General features: G+C 40.0%; 1 protein-coding gene across 1 annotated transcript in view; it reads right to left on the bottom strand.

Annotated features, from left to right (window-relative positions):
- Positions 1-19,691, bottom strand: part of LOC122558118 (low choriolytic enzyme-like) — a 110,159-nt gene that overhangs the window by 31,040 nt on the left and 59,428 nt on the right. Inside the window, exon 6 of the mRNA XM_087996199.1 lies at positions 12,194-12,318. Within this exon, the coding sequence (XP_087852325.1) occupies positions 12,194-12,318 (125 nt within the window). The remainder of the gene's footprint in view (positions 1-12,193; positions 12,319-19,691) is intronic.

Raw genomic sequence — 19,691 nt, 5'->3', positions numbered from 1 at the left:
TTGATATCTCTGTTCCTTCATTGTTGCTGGGTCAAAATCCTGGAATTGCTTCCCTAATGACAATACAGCACTTTGACTGCAGTGGTTCAAGAAGGCAATGAGTAATGGGTAATAAAGTTTGGCCTACCCCCGTGACACCTACATCCCTTGAATGAATTTTTAAAAGTCACTTATTCAGTACTCTCACTCATAATTTGAGTGTAAATGTGGAATGGGTTGGGTGGGTGGAGGGTGCCAGGCCCTAGCACATTCCCTGCAAATTGTGGCCTTAGTGCTGTCCATGTTAAAGTGGAATGCATTAGCTACAGTCCTCAACATTGATGTCTGAGGCTATCTGCAGACAAGGAGTGTTGCTTATGAGAGATGAACAATGCTTGTTTGAAACTTGTTTTTATGCTCGGGACTGAGAAAAGTTGAACATCTGTCATGTGCCTCTGTAAATCTACTTGCTGTTTCTGAACTTACCTTGGTAGTTTAACCAGGTCGCTAATTGCTTTGAACAGGGGTTGGCCTTCTGTGTAGACTGAGCAGGTACCTGGCAGTTGTCTGAGTGTAACAGACCTGGAGTGTTTCTCCCTTGACCAGCTGTGGAGATGAGTCAGTTATGTGCTCACCAGATTGTGATTGTCTGTAGGAAGAATGTTCACTGATGTGAAATTCGCTGAGCTTGTGGCGGATGCAGGTCAAAACCATGCTCGTGTATTCTCTGAGGGTTTACTGACTTCCTCCTCAGAGGTGTGGCACGGTGGCTCAGTGGTTAGCACTGCTGCCTCACAGTGTCAAGGACCTGGGTTTGATTCTAACTTCAGGCAACTGTCTGTGTGGAGTTTGCACATTCTCCCCGTGTCTGCATGGGTTTCCTCCAGGTGATCTGGTTTCCTTCCACAATCCAAAGATGTGCAGGTTAAGTAAATTGGCCATGCTAAATTGCCCTCAGTGTTCAGGGATATTTAGGTTAGGTGCATTAGACAGGGGTAGGGGAATGGGTCTGGGTGGGTTGCTCTTTGAAGGGTCAGTGTGGACTTGTTGGGCCAAGTGGTCTGTTTCCAGACGGTAGGGAATGTAGGTGGTGGTGGAGCTGAGGATCTCCAGCTTTATCGAGATTTGCTGGTTGATGAGAGATGGGGAAATGAGTTTTAGAAGATGCATAAAGCATTGGTGGTAATATTGGGGAGGGGGGGGGGGGGTAGTGTTGTAGAAGTATTGTCATCGGATTAGTAATCCTCAGGCCAAAGCTCTGGGGACATGAGTTTAAATTTCTTGATGGCAGATGGTGAAATTTGATTTCGATAAATATCTAGAATAAAGGGAGTTGGTCTAATGGCAGCCATGTAATCATTATCTATTGTTTTTCCTGCAATGACATAAAGGGAAATAAGGCAGTGGTTTAAGAGAGGTTACTGAACGTGCATGAACACGAGAGATGGCGAGGTGTCCCCAGGGAGTGAGTAGGAAGTGCAGTGGACAGGTAGTGTTAGTGGTTTGGGAGGATGAGGTGGGTGAGAGCCATTGAGTAGAAATGATACATACTATTGTGAGAGTTGAAGTCCATGAACCTTGGTGAGACGCGTGTACAATGGCAGAGTTAGGCCCTGTGAGAATGAAGTGGCAGAGAGAAGATATCATTCACCATTATACAGTGCAGAAAATCACTGAGCATCTTTTCATTGAAAGAGGCCATTTGGCTTATCAAGTCTGTACTGACCCTCCAAAGACCATCCCACAGAGATCCATCCCCCAACTTATTCCTGTATCCTGTATTTTTGCCATGACCAATCCTTCTAACCTACATATCTTTGGACTGTGGAAGGAAACCAGAGTATCTGGCAGAAACCCAAGCAGACACAAGGAGAATGTGTAAATGGGTCAAAATCCTGGAATCCTTTCCCTAATGACAATATAGCACTTGGACTGCAGTGGTTCAAGAAGGCAGCTCACCTTCTCGAGGGCAATGAGTAATGAGTAATAAAGTTTGGCCTACCCCCGTGACACCTACATACCTTGAATGAATTCCTTGAATGTGTAAACTCAACACAGTCACCCAAGGCTGGAAATGAACCTGCGTCCTTGGTGCTGTGAGGTTGCAGTGCTGACCACTGAGCCACTGTGCTGCTATTTTCTTCTGGTTTAGTCCTTGCATAGAGAACTCTCCTGCATCATGATAGTTATTTTGGCAATTAAAGACTTTTATGGGTGGAGTTTTCCATTTGCAGTTAGAAGCATTTTTTCATTCATGGCACCTAATACATCTAGGCTTAGAGCAGAATTTTCTCACACAATTTCATGCTCTTCTTTTGAATTTTGTAATGAGGCTGGTATGTATGTTTCTCAGAGCACTACACAGCCACAGAGGTTGAAGACCATTGGCATACATACTTCTTGTGCCATATTTAAAACCGAGTTATGCGATACCGACAACAATCCTTCACACTGTGTTTTTCGAGCCTAATCACCAAGGATGTAGCCCTGATTAAAGACAAACAGGAGGCTGGAAGAACACGGCAAACCAGGCAGGATCATGTGGAGAAGTCATCATTTCAGGAATAACTCTTCTTCAGGACTAAAGACAAGCTAGCTCCACACTTCATGGACTTCTGATTGCGTTCATGGACAAGGTCATGGAGAGGAAGGCAAGCTTTTTCCTGGCAGACAGCCACAGCTCATTCACAGCCAGCCAGAATACAGATTGCTCAGGTCAGTGCTGTGCCTTGGGTGAAAAGGATCACCCAGCAGTACCAAGTGACCAACCTTGCAAGGTGCTAGTTTACTAAAGCCCAAAAGATGTGTCAGGACACATAGAGGGTGAAAAACAAGTACTGTCCAGGGAAGCAAAGTCTTACCAGTCAGTAGAGTAATGTGCTGGAAATCAATCCCCACTTTTCCAGAGTCATCCCAAAAGTTAATGATTTTAAAAAAGTACAATAAATTCCCCAATTTATCTGCCTTGTAGACCCAGGTTGACAGAAAACAGACCAGGCTCTGTATTTAACAAAAAATTAATATAAATAAATAGATTCTAGCCACAAGTGTATAATTATGAACTACTGACATATAACTTACCTGTAAAAACTTTTAAAAAACACAAAAACTCTTAGTTTCTTAGACAGGTGCAAACAGGGAGAAAACAAATGGGTGTGATGGGTGGAGGGAAAGTCTGGGAAGGCAGTTTAATGGCCCCTGTTCACCAGATTCACAAGATGATACTTCTGCTCCTTTGATTCTCCTTCTCTGGATACTTTCACTTGCTGGAAAAAGCACAGAGTGGCTAGTTCACATTTATAAAGTATCTGATTTACAGATTAAGAACTGAAGATTACAGCAATGGCTGATGGAAAATAAAATATCTTTTTTCAGGTTTGTAGACTCAAGGTTTTTACTGTACAGCAGAAACCAGACTCCTAGTTTTTGGGGGTCTAACTATTTCACACTCCTGAGCTGTTCAGCAACTGGGGAACTAATCATATCGTTGTTGGCAAGCAGGAGGCCCTTGTCATTGATAACTGGTCACTAGTCTTTAGACCAATCTGGTACTTGTTGCCTAAAGCTCCATTTGTAGATAGCATCCTGCACTACAGCTTGAACAAGCAGCCATGTAAAAGCACTTACAATGAGTCACGTTACTTGATTTTAAAAGGTAAGGCAATCCTTCAACTTTAACTTATGATACTAAACTAGGGAAAATAGTGAATTGCGAGGATGATGCTGAACAACTTCAAAGAGTCACTGACAAGTTGGCCAAATGGACAGACACCTGGCAGATGAATTTCAATGCAGAGGGATGTGAGGTAATGCATTTTGGTAGAAGAAACATGGAGAGACAGTACAGGTTCAATGGGACAACTTTGTAGTGGCTACAGGAGCAGAGGGGTCTTGGGTCTGAAATTGGCCTGGCAAGTTGAAACAGTCGTTAAGAAGGCTCGTAGGATTCTTGGATTTATAAATAGAGAATAAAAGTGAGGAACTTATGCCACACCTCTGCAAATCATTGAGCAGACCATATTCGGAGCACTGTGTTCAGTTCTGGGCACCTTATTTAAGATGTTAAGTCCTTGGAGAGAGTTCAAAGGAGATTTATTAGAATGATATGAGGAATGAGAGATTTTAGATACAAGAAAAACTAAATAAAATAAGCTTATTCTACTTAAAGCAGAGAAGATTAAGAGGTGACCTTATTGAGATGTTCAAAATTATGAACAAATTTGACAGGGTAAAGAGGAAATACTGTTTCCACTGCTTGGTATGTCAGTATCCAGGGGTCTCAAGACTGTCAGCAAGACAGCTAGGAGTGAGATGAGGAGAAACATCTTTACTTAGAGTTGCTGGAATTTGGAGGCACTGCCTAGGAGGATGGTGAAGGCAGATTCCAGAGGAAATTTCAAAAGAGAGCTGGACATATATTCGGAGGTGATGAATTTAGAAGGCTACAGAGAAAGGGCTGGAGAATGAGACTGGCTGGGTAGCTCTTTTGAGAACTGGTACATACATGATGGGTTGAATGACCTCCTTTCATTCTATTAAATTTTATGATTCTATCCTTGGCTTTTAAAACTTCTTTTCCCATTTCAGTCCACAATCAAAAGTATGCGAAAATAAAGATAGGATCTTTACAAAGGGTAAGCGTAGTAGCACAGATAGAGTGGTCATGGAAAAGATGTTTCCACTAGTAGGAGAGAGTAGGACATGAGGGCACAGCCTTCGAGTGAAGGAACAACTCTTTAGAATAGAGATGATAAGTTTTCATTCAGCCAGAGGGTGGTGAATCTGTGGAACACATTGCCATGGAAGGCTGTGGAGGCCAAGTTTTTCAGTGTCTTTAAGACAGAGATAGATAGATTCTTGATTGATAAAGTGGATCAAAGGTTACGGGGAGAAGCCAGAATGAGGTTGAGAAATATATCAGCCATGATCGAATGACAGGGAGAAAGTGAGGACTGCAGATGTTGAAGATCAGAGTTGAAATGTGTGGTGCGGGAAAAGCATAGCAAAGATCGGACAGCATCTGAGGAGCAGGAAAATTGATATTTCAGGCATAAGCTCTTCACCAGAAGGGCTGAGGCCCGAATGCCAATTCTCGTGCCACACATGATCGAATGACAGACTTTTTTGGCCAAAAGGCATAATTCTATTCCTGCATCTTATGATTCAAAGGCAATCTTTGTCTATCTGTGCAGTTAGATTTGGTGTACACAAATTAATTCAGGCTTCTCCTGAACACTCCCCATGACAATGACTGCCTCAATTCCAACATTTAAAGCATGATGCATTACCTTGAGGTCATGATTTATGTCATAATGAATGAGTACAGAATCACTAGCCATGTTTTCCTTACATGCATCATAAGCAGCTTGATGCATTTGAGACCATTCCCATTTCAATTTTTTTTCAACACCTCATTTTGTAAAGTTAACACTTGTGAGCTCAGGTAGAAATTGTGAGAAAAGATCTAAGCTGAGACATGTCTTTTGGTTTTAGAGCATTGACTAAACATCTTTATGTTCTCTTTCATTGGCTAGAGCCATTTGTAGATTGATTTTCAGGCCAGTACTCTTACAGCTTCATACTATGACCATGGAGCCTTTTTTACACTTTGCCTAACACTTGAAGATTCACTTTATCTGCTCCAGTCCAAATCAATACATAACCCTGTGCATGCAGCATTCCTTGCAAAATCTTAGCTTAATTATAACTTAGGAAATATTTGCTGAAGACTTCACATCATAAGGCAGTTTCATGTAGGCGTGTAATCCCACGTGTGTGTTTATCATGTTACAGTGGCATTCTGTTTAACAATTGTTTATAGAGTTGAGTTTAAAGGATTGTGGAATTTGTGTTGTAAAGTATGGTTGACATGAAGGTGTGTTGTAAAGAGGTCAATTAAAGGATGTTGGATTTATTTTTAAACAAAGCATTGCTTAAAAGTCTCATGTCTTGTGCTAGCTGCTTGTTTACTGCAGTCTCTACCTAGATTTACAACTGTCAGGTTGCAGCTTATACTTTTCAGTAGGTGGCCAGCCTTGAGAAAGAAAAAAGCATCCTAGCCTAGCTCTCCAATTTCTGAAAAACCTCTTGATCTGAGTGCAGTGTGGTACCTAGAGCTCTGGCCCAGTCTGAACCCTGACTGTCATTCAGAAGAGCATTCAGGGAAATAATTGACACTATGAATTTGAAGCCAGCTTCTAAGAGCCTGGAGCTATATTATATTAGGTGCCATCTGTCTGCACATGCCAGAATGTCACACTAACAGTCACGTAAACATTTCAAATCTTATCCTTCTTGCTTTCTAGAACTAATACTTCTTGAACAAAAGTGTCTTTTTCCCCAGAAATGATTCTTTGCACAGAAAAATCTGTTTATTCCCCTTTACATGATATGTACAAGAGCATTTTGTTTGTGTATTTTTGGTTATTTATAAACATTTACATTTTGTATAGAAAACAAGGTGTTAACTAGTTATACATCTTCACTGAATAGATTTTATTTCATAATAAATCAGTATTTTGTGTTTATTAAAGATTTTGTTTGATGAATATTTTTATTTGAAGTCCAATATATGATTGGTCAAATTAGTAACCTTGTAAAAGAATTAAATTTGTGCTGTGACTTGCAGAGTAATGGAATTAAAGACAGTACATTCCTCCCATCTTGATCATACCAATCCTGAAATGCTACTGACGGTTTTATTCTACACTAAGCATAAACAAGGGACACACCTAGATTCAGGATATACTTTGGATCTCTCACTCTGTACAAACTTTGAGAGGTTAGTAATGGATGCTGCTCATCATTCATTGCCTATTGATTATGATGTTATGGACCTCAAATAGTCTTTTTTCTATCTGAGGCACTACTAGGATTGGAGGTACTCAATCACTATAACCCATTCTCACCCGCACACCATTTCTTTGTTACTTCTTTAATTCCTCTTCAACTGGGTTTTGAGCAGAACCACCTTGGAACTGATTGGCCTTACATCATGCCTGATTCAGATATATACCTTCATGTCAACCATACTTTTATAAATGTCTTTGAAAATAGTACTACGGCTATTCACTAGCTGATTAAGCTGCTTAGTCATCTCAACTTGAAAAACGTGCTCCATGTCTTAGTACAGTTTGGGAAATTAGCTTTTGCCCATTAACCTTGGTTTGTTGACATATCTTGCTACAATAATGGGTAAGTTGAGGAACTTTCAGTTATGTTGACCTTGCACTCCATTTGCCCACATTAGTGTAGGTATTTAATTGAATGGTGCTCTCAATTAGAGTGTCAGTGTTAAATTCAGTCATATCCCACCTCATATGTTATGACCAGACACCAGTTGAGGTTCCCCAATTTGTTCTGGTTCCAGATGGGATACCTCAAGCTTCCAAGAGAGAAGTGATGAACCAGCTCCTTCTGGTTATTCATCTGCCTCCTTGGTTGGTTACAACAAGATTAATTTACAAATGATCCTTTACCCTTTGGATACCTTTCTCCCAGATTCAAATTAATCATGCTTTAAAAACAGCCAATTTAACCAGACTTTCTTAAATTAACAAAAAGAATGAGTTTATTAATTACAAAACACAAAAAGAAATAGTAACACAACACAGTTATACAGAATCAAAACGAGAGGCAAGGCCAAATAGATCAAAGTAAAAAAAAATGGATCAGCCCCTTAATTGTTTGGGAAGAGGAGATAAGAAGAGCAGAGTTATGATTGCTACTGGATGGCACTGATAGCATTGGTGTTGACAGTTCAGCAGGTGAGATGTTTTTGATTTGCAGGTTCCATAAATACTGTTGTTCTGATAACTTTGATGGTGACTGAATTCCAGTGTTCATGGTGAGAGAGACTTTCCCTCTGTTTACCTGAAGTGTGGGGTGTTTTAAATGACAGTGCCCAAAGCTGTGACACTCACAGCACTCTCATCCATACATTAGGACATCTGGCAATAACACACATATACTAGTGTTGCAGTCAGTTTTTAACCCCCTCTTTGTATATTGATGGAGGGTAAAACATATATACTTTCAAGAGATAGTTTGTTGCTGGCTAGCCCCCCTCTCGAGCTGTTTTACCCTAGTTAGACCTGCTTGTTATCTCGCCTTGTTAAGACTTTCTCTCTTAAGACTCTTCCTGTTTGATGTTTCCCTAAAACTTTCTGGGTGGGACATTCTGCGGGTTTTATTCACTGCCAAACAGTCACTGTATTTACATTCCTAGTTATTTTTTTCTCTGCAGCAGTTCTTCTTTTCAAAAAAAAGTACACATGCTGGAATTAAAACTAAAAACCATCTGCAAGTTCTAAAGATTCTAATCCAATGTTGCAGCACTCCCCCTGCAGGATGAATGAAATGATATTCAATCTCATTTTTAAAAATGTTTAAAAAATATATTTTCCTCCGATGCAATGAAATGAGATTCTGATTCTCATTCATTCTCACTTCATTACAACAGAGGAAAAATATTTTTAAAAAGCATGAAACAGCTGACACTGACACGTTCATTCCTCTACCCTTGGTCAATTAGCTTTATAATTCTAACTGAGACTGTTTAAATCCTGGAGATGGGTTGCAATCAGATTTGGTTGCCCAGCACTGTGAGTGATTTTTAACTGGTATGGTTCAAGGAACAAGCTCTAGTGGAATACCTGGTATCCTTGGTCTTAAACCTTTCTATGAAAGATAGTTGCAATCAATATATATAAGGAAGCAACGGTCTAATGGTATTATTACTGTCTGTTAATCCAGAGACCTGGGCAATGTTCTGAGGACTGACATTTGAATCCTGCCATGACAGATGGTGTAAATTGAATTCAATAAAATCTGTAAGTTACAGACTAATGATGACCATGACTCCATTGCTGACTGTCAGAAAAAAATCTGGTTCACTAATGCCTTTTAGGGAAAGAAACTGACATCCTTACCTGGTCTGGTCTACATGTGATTCCAGAACCACAGTAATGTGGTTGACTCTTAAATGTGCTCTGGGCAAGTAGGGGTGGCCTAGCCAGGGACCCTCTCACCCTGTGAATATATCAAAATATTTTAGAACCAGTGATAAAGTAAGAATTTCCTTTTCTCCTGTGGACCACTGATTCTGAAGTCTGTTTAGATTTTTTTGGATGAATAGCTGATTGGTCTCTTTATTCCTGATTCAAGTACCTGAAGTAGGACTTCCCCTGTCCTGATACCACTATTATCAAAGGCTATTTTAAATACTTGGTTAAGATTTGGAGCTGAAAGCTTCTTTGTTAAAATAGCCTTTAGCCTTTCAAAAGTTTGGACGTTCTAAGTTCATACTACCTTTGTTTCTTCAGTCAGTCAATGGTGTAGCTTCTTTGATTGAAACTGGCATACGAAATTAAAACAGAGATTTCAGAAAATTCTTGTGCCACTGCTACTGCTTTTGGCCTTGCATCATCTATTCATTTATCATTTCATCTCTCCTTTGTATTATATCTCTTCTTTCTTATGCTTTGTATTTCAAACACCTCCTTTCCATTTGCTAAAAGCTTTTGCATCTCTAACTTTTCCCAGTTCTGTTGAAAGGTCAATCACCTTTGTTGTCTTTGTTTTCCATTCCCCAGATACTGCCTTTGAATTTTCAGAATCTTGTTTTTATTTTACATTTCTAACTTTGCAGTATTTCATTTTTCATTAAAAACTTTGGTTTTCTGTCTGCCTCAGTTGCTTTTGCTGAAATCTTATCTAAGGGAATCCATAATGAGATCCTCGCTCTGGCCATCAATTAATATTATTGCTGGGACCCAATGACGTTACATCATCCTGATCTGGACAGGTTTGAAAGAACAAATTAAAATTCAGTCAAGAGCACTGGGGCAGGATGTGAGTAGATGAGCACTCTTGTGTTGAGAGTGTGGTGCTGGAAAAGCACAGCAGGTCAGGCAGCATCTGAAGAGCAGGGGAAGCAATGTTTCAGGCATAAGCCCTTCATCAGGAATGGATAAGCACTTTTGATCAATTTTAACCACCTGTCAACTTGGCTTTGGCTGGACAGATAGGGCTATATAATTGGTTTTGCTATAATGTGTATTTTTTCAATGCAAAACATCTTTAATGCAATTGAAGAATTTAGACTGTTAGTTGTAGAACCCGAACTTTCCTTACCTGTATTGGCTATGACACAATTCCAGCCCCATTAGTTTAAATAGCGCAGCTATTGCAGATTTTCTTATAACGTGAGATTGCATGGGAACTGAACTATTGTGTTACATCAGAACCGACTGTAATCACACCTCAAATCAAATGGAAGTGAAATTTGGGTGGAGTATAAATGGTAGCCAAACCAATAAAGTCCATTTACTACTCCAGTACAAGTTAAAGTTACTCCTCACACTGCTACAGTACAAGAAATCAACTGCTGCTTCAAGATACTCTGTATGGCCTACCTTCATTGCTGCAGGAGCTCGAATCATCCACTTGCATCGAACATTATTCGGATACACAGCTGGAAAATTTGGAGAGGTGAAACTTCTATCATTCTGAGTTAAGAGGTTTCCACACGTTTCTTTAAAATGAATCAGATCGAAACACAATGGTATCAAATAAATTAGATAATACGATGAATAACCACAAAATTAAAACCATGATATTTTGCAATATGATTATTTTCAACTGTCGTTCATTTCATCTTATCTGATGATTGGTTATTCTATCAGCAATTTATAAATTGAATCAGTTATACCACTCTTGCTTTTGTGCCAGAAAGATGTAGGTTCAAGCCTGACTCCGTAGATGCTGAATACATAACTCTATTTTGACACATTAATGCGCTGCTGAGGAAATACTGAGTTGTTGGAGGTGCTAACTTCTAGTTAAGAATGACCTAATGGTCTTCTCAAGCATTTTATAAAGATGATTGTACATTACCTCAAGAAGAATATGCTTTTGCCTGGTGTCCTCATATAACTTGTACTACCTGGTCATTCAATTCAGATTGAATTGTGCTATATATAAATGACCAAAGCTTCTGAAATAAGTGATCTCTATTTAATGAAAACTTACGATGGAATAATAATTGATGTGGAGGGAAATGCAGCAGCAAGATCTGCTTAAATTATATAATACTACTGGAGTACCAAAGAAAAAGAGACACACAGGTATACTTCTGAAGACATTAGTTGTGAAAGTTGTCAATAAAATAGAGATCTTATTTCAACGGAGATTCCAGAGTCAACCATGGAATGTTAAAGAGGAAGGGAACAGGTAAGGACACAGAATGTGCTTTGAATGGGGGGCTTCAATGTCCATTACCAATACTGGTCAGGAGCATCACTAATGACCAAGTTTGCTGAATCCTAAATGATCCATCCACCAATACTGGCCCTGCAGCAGATGATCAGAAAATCAACAAAAGGGAAAGATCTGCCACATTCTTATCAAGCTTCCTGTTATAGGCTCATATGTGTACCCTATCTCAATCCATCGAGATCAGTATGTACCATCTCACTATAGACAGATCCCAGCATATTATCTCAATGTATTCTCGCTAGAATATATCATCATAGACACATTCAGAACACATTCCCATTGCAACTACAATAATAACTTGAATTTATGTAATGTAAATTTACATAACAAGGTGCTCCCTTGCAAATCACAGGAGCATTATCAAACACAATTTACCAGTGAATCAAATACATTTACATCACATTTATGTAATAATGACAAATGCTTGATCCAAATCGTTTTGGAAAGAAGGAAGGGAATGAGATTCCTAAGGAAGGTTTTTTTTAGATCATGTGCATCTTAAGTGATGTGAATACTGCATGGATGTCAGCATTCTCGATCTGTGTTTAAGCTGTTTCTACTTTTAGATAAAAGCAAGCAAGTGAACAAGTTTGAATGTTATTATTTACTCAGTTTTGCACTGGAAAGCGCATGTTTTTGAATCTGATTGAAACAAAACATCCTTAACCTGAGCAGCAATACATTTGAGCTGCCTCAGTTAGAATTTGAGTTCTGTTCTGTACTCTAGTTCTTAAGAAAACCTTTGTCTAAACCTATGAATATCTAAGAAAATAAGATGCAATAAAAAGTGTTCTGTGGTATACTACTACAATAAAATGCTATGTTAATGTGCCATGCAAGTTTGAATATTTTTGTAGTGTGGCATAAACACCCATTACAATCAAAATCTTATATGATCATAACCCACCTCCAGCAGAATAACTAGATTCATACTTACTGCACTGATACAATTTATTTATTTTCAAAACATCTATCTCACTGAGCCCCTCAGCAAATCCAATGGGTATGTTTGGATTTCGTTTGGGTACTATAGTAGGCTGCGAAGATTTGGCAAGATAGTACCTGCAATCAAAAATAAATTGCAGTTAAAAAGAAACACTCATTATGTATTCAATGCTTAAAACCATTCTATTAGTCTTGCTCCTCTTATTATTTCTGCATGGGTTGCATTAACTATCGATTGTAAACAAAAACTACTGGAGACATATGATGCTCAATCTCAAAACAGTGATGCCTGTTATCAATTTAAGATTAGTAATCTATTTTCAATGCAGTAAGCATTCTTATTCAGATTATACTTTTAATCCTGTTAAAGTCCTTTGATGTGTCCTTATCTAAACTATATTTTCATTCGATGTAACCTTCAATGTCAAAAGTGAACATCAGAAGGAGGAAATGGCAGCTCATGTTTTGGAGAAAACAGTAAAAGATTAAAGACTGGAAACTAGTGCATTTGTGTTGGGGTGGAGGGGTGTGGTTGCAGGCTTGGGGCACAAACACACCTGACTCAAATGGGAGAGACGGTGAAATAGTAGTAATGTCATCAGACTAGTTATCTAGTAGCTCAGGTGAATGTTCTAGAGAAATAAGCTCAAATCCCATTATAGAATCATTATAAATCCTCACATCCCACCTTATAGAATTCAATTAATAAATCTGGCATTGAAGGCTTATTGTATAAACCTATCTGACTTATTAATGCCTTTTAAAGAAGGAAATCTGCCATCCTTACCTGGTTTGGCCCGCATGTGACTCCAGACTAAGAAAAATGTGACTGCGTATTAACTGCCCCCTAAAATGCTCTTTAAAACTACTTACTTGTACCAAACTGCTGGATACTAGATTTAATGCAACAGTTCATGAAGATGGCTATGACACAACAGAGACCATAAAATATAGGAGCAGAAGGGGGGCGTGGGTTTCCTCCGGGTGCTCCGGTTTCCTCCCACAGTCCAAAGATGTGCAGGTTAGGTGAATTGGCCATGCTAAATTAACCATAGTGTTAGGTGCTTTAGTTGGGGTGAATGTCAGGGAATGGGTCTGGGTGGGTTGCTCTTCGGAGGGTCGGTGTGGATTTGTTGGGCCGAAGGGCCTGTTTCCACATTGTAGGGAATCTAATCATTCAGCTCTTTGAGTCTATTCCTCCATTCAGTAACTGATCTAATCATCCTTGCTTGCATTATCCCCATAAGTCTTGACTCCCTTACTGATTGAAAATTTGTTTGTCTAAGTCTTGAATAGTCATAATGTCCCAGCTCCACAACCCTCTACCATATGGAATTCTATAGATTTGTTACCTTCCAAGAGAAGAAATTCTTTCTCATCTTTGGTCTACTGGGCATTCCCTTACACTGAGATTATGCCCTCTGGTCATAAACTTTCCCTCGAAGGGGAACATTCTCTCAGCATCTACCATGTCAAGCCTCTATATTTTAATAAAGTCACCTCTCATTCTTCTAAGCTCCAATGTTTAAATGCTCAACCTACTAACCCTTCCCATTAAAAAATCCCTCCATGCTGAAGATCAACCTCACAAATCTTCCCTGGACTGTCCTCAATGCTCAAATATCTTTCCGTGGATAAGATGACCAAAACAGTTCACAATATTCTAGATGTGGGCTAACACATGTTTTGTATAGATTTCCCTATTTTTCTACTCCATTACCTCTGAAATAACATTCCATTTGCCTTCCCTATTACCTACTGAATTTGGATGCTAGCTTTTTTGTGATTCATGTAGTACACCCAAATCCTTCTGTGCTGTAGTTTTCTGCAGATTTGTGCCATTTAAGTATTATTCAGCTCCTCTATTTTTCACCAAAGAGTGTAACCTCACATCTTCCTGTGTTATGTTCCACATGACAAGCGTTTGCCCACTCACGTAATCAGTCCATATCCCTCTGTAGGCACTTTTGTTATCCTCACCAGCTGCCTTTCCACCTATTTTTGTCATCCACAAGTTTGGCTAGAGCACATTCACTTCCTTTATCCACGATATTGATGAGCCTGTAAATAAATATGGCCCCAGCATGGCACTGAAAATGCCAACCTACAAATACAGAGCCAGCCAGGTCAGGGATGCAGAATGCAGGCTCACTACCAAACCCTTCTCCAGGTTGGTGAAACCAGCAACTTCAAACTTCACCTTCACTGGGAAAACCAAATTTGTAAAAATATTATGGTGGATGAGATCATGGAATGTCACAAAGTTGTTTTAGGTCAGCAAGAATGGGAATGGATTAATTAATAATCCTGTAGCAAATGGACTTCCAGCAAGGTGTTACCATCATATGAGAGTAGAAGAGAAACAATGTTCTGAACCTGAACAAAGCAAATGAAATGGACATTAGAGGCCAGCTGCCTAAGGTAGTTGGAAGACTACATTAAAAGATATGGCAGTAAACAATCATAGAAACATTAAAAATAGGAGTAGCAGGGGCCCACCTGAACTCTTGAGCCTATTTCATCATTCAATATGTTCATAACTGATCTTACTCAATCTCATACTCCGTAGTTCTGTAGCAAAGAATTCTATGGGTTCACCATCCTATGAGTGAGAACATTTCTCTTTATCTCAGTTTGAAGTGGTTTACTGCATATCCTGAGACAGTCACCCCTTGTTCTGGACGACTCCACCTCCCACCTAGGAGAAACATCATCTCTGCATTCAATTTGTCCAATCCTACCAGAAGCTTATACATTTCAATGCAATTTCCTCACCAGCAAATACAGATGCAGTCAAGTCAAACTCTTATGTCAAACCTGCCATCAGGTTTGCCAGCAGTAATCAGTTTGGTGAACCTTTACTGCACTCCCTCTATGGCAAGTATGCTTTTTCTTCAGTAAGGAGAAAAAAACTGCACATAATATTCCAGGTGTAGTCTCACTAAGACCCAAACAACTGCAATAAGATGCATTTGTTCCCATACTCAAAACCTCTTGGAATGTCCAACATATGATTTGGCTTCCTAACTGCTAGCCATGCCTACATGCTTGCTTTCAATGATCACTATACAAGGTCATTCAGGTCCTTTTGTACATCAACCATTCCCAATCTATTATCATTTAAATAATACCCTTCCATTGATTTTTTCTCACCAAAGTGGATAACCTCACATTTATCCATGTTATACTGCATCGGTCATGTATTTGCCCATTCAGTCAATTTGTTGAAATTGCTCTGAAGCCTCACAATCCCACGTAGTCTTATGTTGTTAGTAACCCTGGTAATATTACACTTGATTCCCTCAGCCAAACTGTTGATATACATTGTGAATATCTGGGGCCCAAATACTGATCCCTGTGGCACCCCACTTGCTGCTGCCTTCTGCTCCACAACAACCTAGTTATTCATACAATCAAAAATAGGAACTGCTGGAGAAACTCAGCAGGTTGGCAGCATCTGAGAGAAGAGAACACAGCATCAATGCTTCAAGTCCAGTGACCCTTCTTCAGAATAAATTTGAATCTTAAAGTAGATTAAAGTAGCTTAAACTCACAGAGGCCGGGCTGGAGTCTGAGCTTTGGACATTGAAATTCACATAATGAGAACATTGGAAAGTTAATATCTACACTAGCAAATATGATCTGAGTAGAGGGAACCAGAAAAGTTTCATGATAAAAGTGGATCAGGGAGTAAGATGCATTGAGGGAATATTAATAACAAATAGCATCTTGGCTCAGAAAATCCAGAAATACTATCAGTAAGAATGGAAATCAGGAAAAGCAGGAAATGTTGAGAGTAGTTTATTGGCTCCCTTACAACAGATATACCATTGGGCACAGCCTAAAATAAGAAATTAGTGGGGACTGCAACAAATGTAATGTAAGATTTGTGGTGGAGTTTAATTTTCCCTTCAAACTAGATCAATCACATTGGAAAAAGTTGGCTGGAAGATGAGTTTGCAGAATCTTTTGTGACAGATCACGTAGTCACAATAAGGTGTAGAACCAACTAAGGATAAAACTATTTGAAATATAGTATTGTGCAAAATGCCACTAAAATGTTGATAATATCTAATATACCTTGATTTCCAAAAAGCAATCAGTAAGGTGCCTTATAAAGGTTAATACATAAACTAAGAACTCATGGAGGTGTGGGTGATATATTAGCACGGATAAAAGATTGATTAACACACAGAAAATCAATAGAACACCTAACTAAGGTACTGTTGAGCAGGTGGAGTAATGACAAGGATCAGTATGAGAGCCTCAGCCATTTACAATCTATCGTACAATCATGAAAAGACAAAGAGCAATGTATCTAAGACTACTGATAATACAATCAAGATGGTCAAATAGCTCTATGAAGGCCAGTATCCTGTTATCAAGTCACCCTTTATTTGCACATGCAATGTACACTACACTGACCCAACTAGCTCAGAGCCTTGCTCCGAAAGTGAGCAGAATCCGTGCCAGTCTTGTTTATATCTGTCATCCAGGAGTCCCACTCAGGGAACTTGTATTCTAAAAGGTCTATCTGGCTGACCTCGTTCCTATCACTACATCCCTCCCCTCTAATTTATGGGAAGTAGGCCCATTCTTTATCCTGCAGCCTCTCCTGGGGTGTTTTTGCACCAGGTTGTGTTCCTCTCACACTGCCTTGGATATTGGTGGCATTTACCAGACCGTAGGCCACATGATGCACCCACAGCATCTCTGCCGAAACTCATCTTCAGGCGGTAACAGTGTCAAGGCTGCGACATATGTTGTGTCCATCTTATCCTCTGAGATGTCTTTGACGCTAGGTGGAGGAAGACAGCCCACTAATTCTGACAGCTTTGCCGATGTTTTGAAAGGCCGGTAACATTTTGCCCCTGCCTTGTTTGCAAGGTTGCAGCTTTCATGTGGTCCACATGCTTGTTCAGGGCCACCTCCCCAACCCATACTTTATACCTCACGGGACCTGACTACCCACCCGCCAACCATGGTTCTTACACATGCAGGGCCATTCCTGTGGTTTCAACACCAAACTTCATTCCCTGAAGTAAACTGCCTCTCTCACTTAGAGGGGTCTTGTGTCCGGCATTGGTGTTTGTGCTGCTGTTTCCCCCTCCCCGCCAGGACTAGGAAGATCAGATTTAACCTGGTGCAGAGTCCTCTCCCCATTAGAAACTCCGCTGGGGGCTGTACCTGTAGTTGCATGAGGGTCCTGTAACCAAACAGGAACCAGGACAGTTTGGGATCGAGTGAAGCTGCAGGTTGCTTCCTTAAGCCTGCTTTCAAAGTTTGGACTGTTCTTTCCACAGGTCTTTGGGTAATGGATGGTGTGGAGCTGTCCTTATATCCCGATTTCCATTTGACCTTAGGAACGACTCAAACTCCCTGCTGGTAAATGATGACCCATTGACAGTGAGCAACACCTCTAGGAATCACTGTATTGGAAACGATGTTCACAAACTTTCAATCACCACCCTTGTGTTTGATGAATAAACTCTATGTTCATCCAACCACTTTGAAAGGGTGTCCACAATAACTAGAAGCATAAAACGTAAACAGTTGACATGTAACCAAGTCCAGGGTTCACCAGGTCATTTTCATGAATGTGGGGGAGCTGATAGAGGTAATTTTTATCCTTGTTGGCATGCTGCCCCACCAACACAGCTAATCTGATCCTGGCAACCAGACACAAACGTCTTGCCAACATCTTCATTTTGGAAACCCCTGGATCTGATGGTGACCTTAGACTTGGACAATCACTCTTGATCCCCATTATAATGGAGGCGAAAGTGAGTACTGCAGATGCTGGAGATCAGAGTCAAAATTAGAGTGATGCTGGAAAAGCACAGCAGATCACGCAGCATCCAAGGAGCAGGAAAATTGACGTTTCGGGCAAAGCCCTTCATTTATTGCCTAAAACATCGATTTTCCTGACCTGCTGTGCTTTTCTAGCACTACCCTAATCTTGATCTCCATTATAATGTGCCATCCTCTACAGTGATCTGGTCTCGCCAGGTCCAGAAAGCTTTCAATTCTGGTAGTGACAACCCTTTTGCTTCCCTGATCAGTAACATCTGCTTTAGTTTTGCCAGCACGCAGTCCACATTCTGATATTGTCAGCAGTGACTGAAAGGGTGTCCAGAAAATTTTAAACCAGAAGGGACTCTTCCAATAGCAGCACCATCGGTGGTGCATCTGTCAGTGGGAGGCTGCTCAAGGCATCGGCATTTGCCTCTTGGCCTTCCAGAATGTTCCATCATGTAATTGTATGCACTCAGAATAAGAGTTCATCATTGAATTTAACCTGAAGTAATGGTTTTGTCTTCCTTAAGTAGCCCTAGTAGAGGTTTGTGGTCCAGTACTATTACAAATTTACACCATAAAGTTATTGGTGGAACTTTGTCACACCAAAGATGATCACCAAACCTTCCTTCCCTATGTGGGCACATCTTCATTCGGAATCAGCCAACGTCCAGGAAGCATGAGCTATAGCATGTTCTCTCACTTGGCCATCATGAGAGGCATTACGTGTCAACACCACATCTTGCTTGGGATCATAATGTATCAGCACCTTAAATGATGATGATGGCTTTTTCACCTTCCGAAAGTCTAAATCTTGACTACGAGACCATTTTCAAGGCTGACCCTTTTTTCAATAACAAATGTAAGAGTGCCAGGCTGGAGACCCACAGGTTACATATGAACTTTCCATAATAATTCACAAACTCAAGGCAAGACTCAAGCTCTAGTACAGACTTGGGAGTTGGGGCACCTTTGATCACTCTCACTTTATTTTACAATGGGTGTAACCCATCTTGTTGCCTCTGTAGCCCCAGTATGTCACTTAGGGGTGCCTGGAATCCTATTTGTAATCCCATTTGAAGAACTGTTGGAGTCATAAGAGTTTACATTTTCCTGGATAATGAGAATGCTGATCTGTGTGATCTGGAGAGCGTTGATCTGGAAGAGGTACAGTCAGGAAGGAATAAAATGTCAAGACATGGAACAGACATAAAGGAGAGCTAAAAGTGGAGGAGGCGGAGGATTAAAACATAAACAGATACAAAGACACAGGAAGGGGAACACAATTAATTCTTGTGAGGAGAAGAACCCAATACAGAGAAGTCCTACTAAAGTGTATGATTAGTAAGCTGTGCATGGTCAGGAAGGGCAGATCAAATTGGGAATGAGACATAGCTGAATGAGTTTATAGCTCAGCAAATTTGGAAGATAATAGGTGATTTTTGCTTGCTGTTTTGCCTCACAGCTTGTGAATTTTTTTTACAGGACAAATTGAAGCCCAGGATTAGGGATCCAGCACAAAAGAGTGACATCACAGGTAAAACGTGAGTTCATTCATTGGTGATAGTGATTAATTGGATTATCTTTATAGTTTACTTACAGACAGAACGTAATTAGGAGAAATATTTACAGGCTACAAATTAAAAAGAATAGTATGATGGGAGCTGTGTACATGCCTCCTAGCAATAGTCAGA

Source organism: Chiloscyllium plagiosum, unplaced genomic scaffold, assembly GCF_037043375.1.
Source record: "Chiloscyllium plagiosum isolate Xiang-an unplaced genomic scaffold, Cpla_swu_hap1 HiC_scaffold_18, whole genome shotgun sequence".
Lineage (NCBI taxonomy): Eukaryota > Metazoa > Chordata > Chondrichthyes > Orectolobiformes > Hemiscylliidae > Chiloscyllium > Chiloscyllium plagiosum.
This window is presented reverse-complemented; position numbering and strand designations above follow the sequence as displayed.